The 12,853-nt window shown below is 44.2% G+C and overlaps 1 protein-coding gene across 1 annotated transcript in view; it reads left to right on the top strand.

Moving 5' to 3' along the window:
* The window catches only part of MYO10 (myosin X), a 210,744-nt gene that overhangs the window by 188,562 nt on the left and 9,329 nt on the right, over positions 1-12,853 (top strand). The window contains exons 30-37 of the mRNA XM_079984894.1: positions 1,351-1,406; positions 2,285-2,427; positions 4,104-4,298; positions 5,478-5,635; positions 6,645-6,768; positions 8,103-8,400; positions 9,461-9,668; positions 11,612-11,748. Of these exons, the coding sequence (XP_079841020.1) occupies positions 1,351-1,406; positions 2,285-2,427; positions 4,104-4,298; positions 5,478-5,635; positions 6,645-6,768; positions 8,103-8,400; positions 9,461-9,668; positions 11,612-11,748 (1,319 nt within the window). The remainder of the gene's footprint in view (positions 1-1,350; positions 1,407-2,284; positions 2,428-4,103; positions 4,299-5,477; positions 5,636-6,644; positions 6,769-8,102; positions 8,401-9,460; positions 9,669-11,611; positions 11,749-12,853) is intronic.

Below are 12,853 nucleotides of genomic sequence, written 5' to 3'. Positions count from 1 at the left end.
TAGTATAGTATAGTATAGTATAGTATAGTATAGTATAGTGTATTTTAAAATGGGGTTTCAGAGTTGTTAGGGGTTTTTGAATTTTTTATGTAGTTTCTCAATTTCATTGTTCTGTATGGGACAATGACAATAAAGATAACGTATATTGTATATCCACTGCTCCATTTTTTCCAGGACAGAGGTGGCCTAGTTGCTGGATGAGTCCTGCCACTACACATAGATTAGTGGTAGATCATATGCAGACAGTGCAAGATTTAGCTTCCGGGATCTCCAGGCAGGGCTAGGGAAAACTCCTTTCGGAAACCCTGGCACACTGCCACCCATCAATGTAGAAAGATTCCCTTTTTCCCGTGTACTTGGCAAAGTAGGATTGTTTCTACTTGCTGACAGTCTCCACCACCTAAAGCAGGCGTTTCCAAACTTTTTTCAAAGAAGTGAATGATGTGAACCTGCGTGAGGGCCGACCAAAGTTGCTGACCTTTTTTTAGGATTGAAGTTGTTGAGCAGGGGCTGGATTAAACCAACAGGTAGGCTGGATTTGGACATGCCTGACCTAAAGAAAGAGCATTCTCGAGTAAGGTTCTGCAACAGAGAAGAACCTTTCATGCATCACACGGCAGTGGGTTTTGTCTGCCGCTGACAATAATTAGAACTTGTGTGCATTGCAACAGTGTCCCACCTATGAAGTGGTAAAATGTGACGATGTTGTGCAGGGTAGTTTAAATATGTTTTACTTGGTATTTGAAGTAAATCAGAAACTGCTGATTGGTTTTCTTGCTCTGCTCTATTGCTTGCTTCAATTAATCAGCTTTTAAATAACAGTTAAGATATATTGTTCTATTTTGTGCACTATTGGAAACTAACCTGGAATCATGTTGACATGATGGATGAGTCTACAAATTGCAGAGATAAATAATGAATAGAAAATGGGCATTCATGCTCCCCCTATAAAAGCCTCCAAAAAGTGGTTTGGTGAATTTGATGGCAGAAGTAGGAGCAGCTTGTTGGGGAAAACTCTGGAAACAAATTTTGACATGTACACCAAGTGAGATTGCCACAATTACAGTAAAATACCAATGAGCATACAGGCTGGGATTAAACATTTTTCTGCTCATGCCTGCAAGGCATTTTATCCCTTGCAGTAGTGCCATTATAAAATAAAGCCTTATCAAGAGTTTTTGTTCAACTTGCTCAAAAGCAACTGATGTTTTTCCACTACCTCTTATTATTGAATTCGAACCCACTAACCCTCATTCTCTAAATCATGTATTACCATCCACACATGAAACTAAACGGGCATGTATTCCATGGGCCAGACAACACAATGTTCATTTTCCCTTTTTTTTGTAGGGCACACTGGATGTGGGATTGATCGATTCCGTCTGTGCATCTGACAATCCAGATCGGTAAGAACAAGTTCCACTTTCAGAAATCTTATTTTTGTTCAGACCTTTGTTCTGAAACAGAACATGTTTTTTCTGTGAGACTATCAGCTTGAGAAATTAAAGAAGAAAAGTAAGGTAGAGCAGTTCTAAATTCAACCACTCTATTTTGCTAATTTGGGATGCGGGTGGGGCTGTGGGTTAAACCCCAGAGCCTAGGACTTGCCGGTCAGAAGGTCGGCGGTTCAAATCCCCGAGATGGGGTGAGCTCCCGTTGCTCGGTCCCTGCTCCTGCCAACCTAGCAGTTCAAAAGCACATCAAAGTGCAAGTAGATAAATAGGTACCGCTCCAGCGGGAAGGTAAACGGCGTTTCTGTGTGCTGCTCTGGTTCGCCAGAAGCGGCTTAGTCATGCTGGCCACATGACACGGAAGCTGTACACCGGCTCCCTTGGCCAATAAAGCAAGATGAGCACCGCAACCCCAGAGTCGTCCACGACTGGATCTAAATGGTCAGGGGTCCCTTTACCTTTACCTTTATTTTGCTAATAGATCAAGCATCTCTGTTTTGTGTTCGGAACCTGTGTCTTCATGTTGATCTTTGGAATAAACCAGCAAAGGTTTGAGCTAATTCTCACAGAGATACACCTGAGCAAGGTGGAAGCAGAAACAAGTTTGGCTGTAGTTTTGAAATTGTGGGATTGTGCCAAGCTGTCAAATGTCAGTGTTTGAAAAACAAGTCAGGCAAAGTTGAATAATAAAGCGAATCAGCATTTGCTTAAATATACAGTACAAACAAAAGAGAATTGCTTTGTATGAGTCAGACTCACTTTGTTATGGTCCCAAACAGTATCCATGTTTACTATACAGGCCTTTTTTGCTTTATTTGTTTTTTCCTGGGCAGACCCAATTCATTTGTGATCATCACCGCTAATCGTGTTCTCCACTGCAACGCTGACACTCCAGAGGAGATGCATCACTGGATCACCTTGCTGCAGAGATCCAAAGGCGACACCCGAGTAGAGGGACAAGAGTTCATAGTGAGAGGTAGGAGCATCTTTCAGGTGAAATCCCCCTGCAAAATGGGGTATTTTTCTTACTAAACTCTGGCTCCCAAAGTACCGTATTTTTTGCTCTGTAAGACTCACTTTTTCCCTTCTAAAAGGTAAGGGGAAATGTGTGTGCGTCTTATGGAGTGAATGCAGGCTGCGCAGCTATCCCAGAAGCCAGAACTGCAAGAGGGATTGCTGCTTTCACTGCACAGCGATCCCTCTTGCTGTTCTGGCTTCTGAGATTCAGAATATTTTTTTTTTCTTGTTTTCCTCCTCCAAAAACTAGGTGCGTCTTGTGGTCCGGTGTGTCTTATAGAGCGAAAAATGCGGTACTTGCTAATAACTTGAGGAGGCCACATTTAAGCAGTACATCTTAAGACGAAAAGCCAAAGCATGGATGTTTGCAATTGTCTTTTATGTCCAGAGGAGTTTTTAGTTCCTTTACGATGCCGTAATGAGAAGCAGCTCCTTCCTGTACTAGCCACAATATTGCTATGAGGTCTGTTGCCTCTCCTCATCCATACCAGTCAGGCAACTTTTAGTTGGTTTATGCTGATGCAAGACTATAGGACAGGCATAGGCAAACTCCGGCCTTCCAGATGTTTGGGACTACAATTCCCATCATCCCTGACCACTGGTCCTGTTAGCTAGGGATGATGGGAATTGGAGTCCCAAACATCTGGAGGGGCGGATTTTGCCTATGCCTGCTATAGGTGGTGGTGGGAAATCTGAAAAGGCTATAAGAACAGAGTTGGGTGGGAAATCTTCTTAGAGTTGATTGAAGTAGACCCACTAGTGTCACTGATATTTTTGGCAACTCTGCCCCAAATATCTCCTGTTAAAGCTTGTGACATTGGGCTGAATTGAAAAGGATTCCTTCTAAAGCACAGGGAGGATTTTAGAGCTGGGTATTCTTCGTTTGTTTTATATTAACATAGAGGGTAGATTGAACAATAACAAAGTAGTTAGTTCACCCCAATGTTGGGGAAGCATTTATCATTGTCCTCTCCTTCCCTGAGAGGTGAAGGTGCAGTTTCAGGGTAACTGTGAGGACTAAATAGTTTCTGAGTTGCCTCAGAGAAGGGCATTTGGATTGTGGAATGTCAGCTTTAAAAAAACAAATCCCTAGTACTCCCCCCCTAAAAAAACTGGTAGCTGCTAATATGATAAAAATGCCAGTGGGTTTGGAAGAGTTTTTTGTTTGTTTGTTTGTTTGTTTTTGAGGGAGGTGGGTTCTTTTCTAAAAAGTTTAAATATTGCCAGCCAACCTACTCCATTTTTCCCTTCTTCCCTGAGGGGGAAGAATGGAGGAATGATTTAGTACACACTCACAAAACAAAATCTATTCTCCACTGAACCCCATTGTACATGGCTTAGGTGTTAATACGTGACATGCCTACATGTATTAGACCTGACGACATTATGCCCAGATGTGCCTATACAAAGAGAAACATTTTGGCTTCATCTTCATCTTGACTTAAGAACGGTTATTAAGTCCTACATCAAAACAGCCTTCTGAGAAGAACTCAGTAAATGCTGTTTTATTGTTTTATGTGTTGTGAATAGCAGGGGGTTTTAAAAATATGTTTTGAGAAAGTGACTAGCAGCCCAAAGTTGAGAGCAGCTCTAGAAGAGCATCAGTATTCAGGAAATGTTTTTTCTCTAAACTAGGATGGTTACATAAGGAGGTGAAGAACAGCCCAAAGATGACTTTGTTGAAGTTGAAGAAGCGGTGGTTTGTCCTGACACACAACTCACTGGATTATTACAAAAGCTCCGAGAAGAATGCCCTCAAACTGGGCACCCTGGTCTTGAACAGCCTCTGCTCTGTGGTACCACCGGATGAGAAAATCTTTAAAGAAACAGGTAACTAATTTCAGCAGGAGCTCTTCCCCTAGATTCAAGTGATGTGACCATCGATAATCATATTAAAAATCTGCTAAAATACTTTGGGGTTTGAAAAAGATTCCAATTTAAAGTGTTAGGCAAAATAAAAAAAAGTGTATTCTTAAGCCTCACATATACAATAGTATATATAATTTTATGGTATTACTCCCCCCCAAAAAGTGGTGCTATGAGCCATCAAACCTCGGAAATACACTTTCCCCAAAAGGTTTCCACAATTATGGCCGCTAGTGTACTGTTTTGGAACTTGTGTGGCTCTGTGAGTTAAACCACAGAGCTTAGGGCTTGCCAGTCAGAAGGTCGGCGGTTCGAATCCCCGCGACGGGGTGAGCTCCCATTGCTCTGCCCCAGCTCCTGCTAACATAGCAGTTCAAAAGCACGCAGTGCAAATAGATAAATAGGTACCACTCTGGCGGGAAGGTAAATGGCGTTTCCGTGCGCTGCTCTGGTTCGCCAGAAGCGGCTTAGTCATGCTGGCCACATGACCCGGAAGCTGTACGCCGGCTCCTTCGGCCAGTAAAGTGAGATGAGTGCCGCAACCCCAGAGTCGTCCTCGACTGGACCTAACGGTCAGGGTGCCTTTTTACCTATTCTTCCTAAATTGGCCTCTAAAGTGGTTTTAATTTGCACACACTTCAGAGATGTAGAGAACCGGCCTTTGCACTGTTTTGATCTGTATGATGTTAAGTAAGACAGGATACAGTATATCAGGTTGTTTCAAGAAAGCAGTATACTACAGTGGTACCTCAGGTTACATATGCTTCAGGTTACATATGCTTCAGGTTACAGACTCCGCTAACCCAGAAATAGTTCTTCAGGTTAAGAACTTTGCTTCAGGATAAGAACAGAAATCTTGCTCCGGCGGTGCAGCGGCAGCAGGAGGCCCCATTAGCTAAAGTGGTGCTTCAGGTTAAGAACAGTTTCAGGTTAAGAACGGACCTCCGGAATGAATTAAGTACTTAACCCGAGGTACCACTGTATAAACTTTAATAAGCCTACAGATCAGACTTATGAACTGCACTCCTTTGAGTCACCCACCGTCACTGTTATGATTTTTGACAGCTCACCTTCACCACTTGTCTATTAATAGTTTGAGTAAATCAGATTAACAAGGTGTTTTCTTATTTACTCTTGCCTCAGGTTACTGGAATGTGACCGTGTACGGGCGCAAGCACTGCTACCGCCTCTATACCAAACTTCTCAACGAAGCCACTCGCTGGTCAAGTGCTATCCAGAATGTGATAGACACAAAAGCACCCATAGACACCCCCACACAGCAGCTTATTCAAGACATTAAGGTAGGCTCATGGTCTTGGAAAAATACGTTTCGAGAAGACAAACAACCACATTATTTGCCGCTCATAAAGAAAGAGAATGGTTAAATGTTCCAAAAGTGAGGCAGTTGTTTGAAGAAGAAACTCATTAAGTGTTGTGGGGAAAACTCCAATGAGGGTTGTAATTGCTCAGTGGCATATGAGTGTTGGGGCAGGGGGAGGCAGAACAAGAACTGGGAGGGTGGTATATCCTGAAAGAGCTATAGCTGACTGGCTAGAACCTTGAACAAGAGCATTCCACGCTGCAACATTTTGTTACAGTCCCCACTTGCAATAGGAGGTGGAGGAATACGACAATGGTAGTGACATTTGTACTACCACAAAGAGGTGCTCATGCTGCTCTGCATATTTAGGACTCGAAAATAAAACAAAAATCGAGAGAGTGCCGGATCTTTGTTTCATTCTGTTCTGTTTGTGAATTAGGCCCATGATACCAGGCAGCAGCCATAACAAACACAGTAGACTTTATCTCAGCCTCTAGGCATCTAACTGGTCAACGTGTTCCTATTTTGTCATGATTTTGGATTCTTTTAGCTTTGCACAGTGCTTCTACAAATGGTTTAATGCTACTCTGGTTTGTGTTTTTTTAGCTCTCCATTTTTATATATTTTATTGTGATTTTTAGGGTGCACAGTGTTTATTTTAGTGGGTTATAACTCTTCTAAATTGGTGGTGATGGCTGTTATTTTTTCCATTTTTCATCCTCTGTTTCATCCCAGAGGAGCTCAGGGCAATACAAATAAAATTAAATTAAAATGTAACATGTTTAAAAGCATTATTAATATCTAAAAATACTTAAATGGTCCTGGGTGGGTGGGTGGTGTGCTTTTTCCTGAAGTTTATATTCCGCTCCAAAACAAGTCAGCTCTTTCTGGTAGAACCATTTCCCTTTGGAGCTGTTGACCTTTCACAAGCATTCAGTGGAGGCTTGTTTTTCATCCTCAGCCTATGAATAATCTTGCTATTTACACAGGAGAACTGCCTGAACCCCGAAGTTGTTGAGCAGATCTATAAGAGGAACCCGATTCTTCGCTATACACAGCACCCACTGCATTCTCCGCTATTGCCACTTCCATATGGGGACATCAACCTGAATGGTAAGTCCTTCGGACACTCGAGCCCATTCCCTTCCCTTTGCAAAACCACTTTTGCCTTGGGACAGTTTCATGAAGATGAGATGCCTTGGCTCCTTCGCTCATCACCTTAACAGTAATCTTCTCATCAGTTTGCTGCTATATTTAACCAATAGACGTTGCCAGGGACTGCCAAGTGCTGTTCCCAACTCATCACTCCAAATCATACTCCTGGTTTCTGTTGTTGTTGTTTAGTCGTGTCTGACTCTTCGTGACCCCATGGACCAGAGCACGCCAGGCACTCCTGTCTTCCACTGCCTCCCGCAGTTTGGTCAAACTCATGCTGGTAGCTTCGAGAACACTGTCCAACCATCTCGTCCTCTGTCGTCCTCTTCTCCTTGTGCCCTCTATCTTTCCCAACATCAGGGTCTTTTCCAGGGAGTCTTCTCTTCTCATGAGGTGGCCAAAGTATTGGAGCCTCAGCTTCAGGATCTGTCCTTCCAGTGAGCACTCAGGGCTGATTTCCTTCAGAATGGATAGGTTTGATCTTCTTGCAGTCCATGGGACTCTCAAGAGTCTCCTCCAGCACCATAATTCAAAAGCATCAATTCTTCGGCGATCAGCCTTCTTTATGGTTTCTGTACCTCTTCCCAATTCTCCTTCGCCATCAGTATTCTAAGCAGAAAAGGGCAGTGTGAAACCAAGAGGGAAATAAACATTGGAACCCAACTGCAGGGGCTGGTTCATTCATACACTTCACGGGGGAAAGTTTTGGCAATGCCCAGGAAGCCTGACTGAGGTTATGAGGAAGCTAGTGCTCCTCTAGCTTAGCTGCAGAGGGAGGCAGTGCCTTCCCCAGTGTGGAATAATACAGTGTTGGCCAGAATTTTCAGGAGCCAGACACAATCACTTTGCAGCCCACTGCTCCCCGCTCCAAATTAATTTATTTATATGATTTTTATACCTCCCTCCCCATCTCTGGCCGGATCACAAAAAAATTAAACCTTAGAAGTATACAAATAAAACATAGACAAAATCTTAAAACAGTTAATGCAGCTTCAGAATAAAAAGCCAAGCAACAGTAAATGATACTGCAGATAACTTTTAAAAATAAATCATTTGACGCAAAACCATTGATAGCCAAATATTTGACAAAATAACCCAATTCCAAGAAAGGAGGGAAAAGGGTAGACATTCGGACATCTATGCAAACGATGTATCTTAATTGTTGCAGTATAATAAGAAAATGGGAGCTTTGTAAACACACCTGTTGAGACATACTGTTTCAGATGCTTGCCCCATGTGAATTACGACAATAGTTTGAGCAGCGAGATGTACTTCCATGTTCTGTTTTCTAGTGCTAAAAGACAAAGGCTACACCACCCTCCAGGATGAAGCTATCAAGATCTTTAATTCTCTGCAGCAACTTGAGTCCATGTCAGACCCCATTCCTATTATTCAGGGTATTCTGCAGACAGGGCATGATTTACGGCCTTTGCGCGATGAGCTCTACTGCCAGCTGATCAAGCAGACCAGCAAAATGCCTAATCCAGGGAGCGTTGGCAATCTGTACAGCTGGCAGATCCTCACTTGCATGAGCTGCATGTTTCTGCCAAGCCGCGGGATTCTCAGATACCTGAAGTTCCACCTTAAAAGGTAAGCAGAACTATGGATGATTGCACACAATGGTGTGCCATGCAGTAGTTTGAATAGTTTCGTATCCTGGAGATAGGCGTGTTGTGGAAAGGGGCAGATGCCCAAACACCCTTAGAATTGGGATTAAGAGCAGGGCAGGGCTCAGCAGGTTCCGCAGATGTCAGGAATTTCTGCCATTGGCCCATCAAGCAAACACTGGAAACTAACGCATCTTGGAGGAGATGATGGGAGACAGCTGTAGGACTGACTGGCTGGACCTCAGAGAGCCACACCACATAAGGGAATGGCCAGGATACAAATCGAGGGCAGGTAGGGCAGCAAGAGGGAGAATGAAAGTGCAAAGCAGGAAAGAGACTCAAAGGAAGCAGAGATGGAAGCAGAGAGGAGAGGCTATAATCTCCCAAGATTGGAACGCTGGGCCAAATCTGAGGCCAGCTGAGCCAGAACTCAGTGCAGAGATGAGGTGGACTGAAAAGACGCCAGATGAGAGAAATGTAACCAAGCCAAGAGTCATATGCAGTCTCCTGCCCTGAGCTTGAGGGAAAGAACTGTGACTCCAGGAGGATGGAACAGCACAAGGCAGATACAGGGTGCAGTTATCCACCATCAACATGCCTGCAAATATAAGATGTCAATACAAAGGAGCTTTCTATGCAGCCGCCTTGCTTGCGAGAGCAATCTATTCATGGGGTGGTGGAGGAGCCTTTTGATATACAATGGTACCTCGGTTTTCAAACAATCCGTTCCGGAAGTCTCTTCGAGTTCCGAAACGTCCGAAAACAGAAGCCTCAAAATTGAAAACTTAAAAAGGAAGCTGCATTTTCTATTTGACTTCCAAGGCGTGTTCGAAAACTGAGGCACTGACTTCCGAAACGTTCGACTACAGATGCGTTTGAAAAATGAGGTGCCACTGTAGAGGGTTGGTGAAAATGGTCTCACAACCACAAGAGTAGTTGCTTGGGCTGAATGCTCCCACCATTGCCTCTTAAATGTTTTTCAAACCACCACATTCAAGAAAACAAAACATGGAGCAATTAAATCTCAGGGTTTCCCCCCACAGGGTGCGTGACCAGTTTCCAGGCACAGAAATGGAGAAGTATGCCCTCTTCATTTATGAATCGCTGAAAAAAACCAAAGGCAGAGAGTTTGTGCCATCCCGGGATGAAATTGAAGCCTTGATCAACAGACAAGAGATGACATCCACCGTCTACTGTCACGGCGGGGGATCCTGTAAGATCACCATAAACTCCCACACCACTGCTGGCGAGGTAAGATGATGCTTGGACTGGATTGCCTGGGTTAAGCTTTAGGGTGTGGAGGGTCCGCCGTTTTGTACAGTGCGTTTGTGGCCTATTGAACTTTAATTTAAAGATTTGTGTGACTTACTAATAATCATACCATTTTAGTCAGTAATCTGTCTTCTGAGATGCAGAAGCATATAGGGTGGTAGGCAATGACATTTTACTCAGATAAGACCTTCTGAAATTAATGGGCCCAACTTAGTAATGCTAATTAATTTCAGTGGATCTACTCTGGGTAAAACGCAGAGTTTATGAATGTTGCCTATTTTTCATTGTGTAGAAACATATTAGGAGACCCTAATAGTTTTTATTTGTACAGACATGCAAATCACAGTGCAGGACCAACTATTCCAAATATGAGTAACAGTATGAGAGAGAAATGTATAGCAGATGTAACAGTAATTTGCTTTGGGTTGGATGTAGTTCTGTCTATGCTTTTACTCATATTACGTTGTCAGGGACTCAGCGGGAGCGCAGGGAGGAGAGGAGATGGAAAGCGAGGGGGAGCAATCCGAGGGCAGCGTAGGAGAATATGACAGCAGCCCGATAGATTCCATGAGCCTCTCCAGCGAATCGGAAGATTCACAGAAGGGGGCGCCGATGGGCAGGGCAAGGGGCGACCCAAGGGGGACACCCCAGAAGCAAGGGGCCAGCGGGGACTCCCAGAGCAGCAGTTGGAAATCAGGACCAGCTTCCCCACCAGAGCGTAGTGGGAGGGAGGAGTCCCAGGTGTCAGAGCCCACATATGCACCACCAGCGAGAGAAGATGAGTCAGGGTTGACCACGCCTCCATCGGAGAGCGAGTTAACGGTCAAGAGGAAAGTTGCAGGCTGGGCGCGCGCGCCAAGTTCAAAGGTACAGGCGAGCGGCACAGAAGGTAGCCCAGATAGGGAACCAGGTCCTAAAGCCCGCCGGAAGGAGGGGCAAGAATCGTCAGGGTCAGCGTCAGAGGAGTCCAGGAAGGATGAGACCCTAGCGGGCAGGAGGGCCCAGAGGAGAAAGGAACTTAGGAAGAGGTGGAGCAAGGCGAGAGTCTTAAACTGGTGTGGAAGGGGAGGAGACTCAGACGGGACTTCGCCGGTCTAAGGTCGAGACGTAGAGCTGCACGCTGCGGCTTTAAAATGGAAACTGAACCTCAATAAAGACTTTTGTACATAACTACAGCCTAGCGTTGGTCCTCTGTGAGCTGGGACCTGGAGGCAGCTCTGACATACGTATTTGGTTTTATGATTATACTTGGCTACTTTTAGTTGAAGAGCAGAAACTTTGCAGTATGCCAGTTGTTGGACATTCTTAAGTAGAATAGTCAGTCTGTACTATATGTGTATCTTCCAACAGTTATTGATGTTTCTAGCCAACTTAAAAACATGAAGTCTATACAGTGGTACCTCCAGGTTAAGTACTTAATTCGTTCCGGAAGTCCGTTCTTAACCTGAAACTGTTCTTAACCTGAAGCACCACTTTAGCTAATGGGGCCTCCTGCTGCTGCTGCGCTGCTGGAGCAGAATTTCTGTTCTCATCCTGAAGCAAAGTTCTCAACCCCAGGTACTATTTCTGGGTTAGCAGAGTCTGTAACCTGAAGCATCTGGAACCTGAAGTGTATGTAAGCCGAGGTACCACTGTAATCTGGAAATGTCTGTAACCTGAAGCATCTGGAACCTGAAGTGTATGTAAGCCGAGGTACCACTGTAATCTGGAAATGCTTTATCAAGAAAGAGCCTGGAGGAAAACTGATGTGAAATGTTGACTATTGAAAGTTAAAAACAAAAGCAAGTGTAATGAAAAAAATAGATGTTTGTATGCTTTTGAACATAATTTGTACCTTAGCCTTCAGTGTGGCTAATTGATGCTTTTACCTTTTATGGTCTAACATTCTTTGTTTTGTCTCGTTTTTGTTTTTTGTCTACTAGGTTGTTGAAAAGTTAATTCGGGGTCTGGCCATGGAAGACAGCAGAAATATGTTTGCCTTGTTTGAATACAATGGAACTACAGATAAAGCCATTGAAAGCAGGACCGTTGTGGCTGATGTCTTGGCAAAGTTTGAAAAGTGAGTGTGCCTCTCCTAATAAGTAAGCAATTAAAAGCCCTAACCGCAGCCTTTTAAATTTCCCTTTTGTGAATCAATGGCATCTCCCCATCCACTGCCCTCTCCCGTAAAGAGGGATTAATGAAGCTCTTGTAAGCCTGGGAATGATTTCATCACTATTCATTGTGGTACTTGTGTTGTGCTGTCCTAAAATTTCCTCTCTCGTGCCTTACCACCTGCAACCCTCCCCCCTTGGACTTTGTCTTCAGTCCAAGCCTTTTCTTCTTTATAATTTTCCACAATTGGTACGTCTCTAACAAAGGAACTAGTCACAACGCATTTGCACAGGTAGTTTTCCCAGAATCTCAGTGGCAGCTTAAAGTTCATCTGTCTCCTAACACTGCTGCTGAAACTGATATTGGTGCAAAGCTGGTTACTGCAATTGCGGCAAATAGTAGAAAGAGCTTCCCCAATACTTTCTTCTTCCCATTTCTCTAGCGGCCCTGTTTTATATTTTGTTAACGGGCTGGTGGACCGGGTTTTAAACCTGCTTCAAATTTGCATCCAGCACTTTATGTATTAAGGGATGCGGGTGGCGCTGTGGGTTAAATCACAGAGCCTAGGACTTGCCAATCAGAAGGTCAGTGGTTCAAATCCCTGCGACGGGGTGAGCCCCCGTTGCTCGGTCCCTGCTCCTGCCAACCTAGCAGTTCGAAAGCACTTCAAAGTGCAAGTAGATAAATAGGTACCGCTCTGGCGGGAAGGTAAACGGTGTTTCTGTGCGCTGCTCTGGTTCGCCAGAAGCGGCTTAGTCATGCTGGCCACATGACCCAGAAGCTGTATGCCGGCTCCCTCGGCCAATAAAGCGAGATGAGTGCCACAACCCCAGAGTCGGCCATGACTGGACCAAATGGTCAGGGGGCCCTTTACCTTTGCCTTATGTATTTGCTTCTGCTAAAGTTTTTACCCATGAATCAAATTTCTTCTGTGGGATTTGATTTCTTATATTATCCTGGTTAGGACCTCAACTGTGAGACAGCAATCCTTGATCTTGCTCACTTGACTACCAGTTGCTCTGAGCCAGCTCCGTAATGTTAGATGCCATAGGCTTATTAAAGAAACAAAA

The sequence above is a fragment of the Podarcis cretensis genome, assembly GCF_951804945.1.
Source record: "Podarcis cretensis genome assembly, chromosome: 7".
In the NCBI taxonomy this organism is placed as follows: Eukaryota; Metazoa; Chordata; class Lepidosauria; order Squamata; family Lacertidae; genus Podarcis; species Podarcis cretensis.
This window is presented reverse-complemented; position numbering and strand designations above follow the sequence as displayed.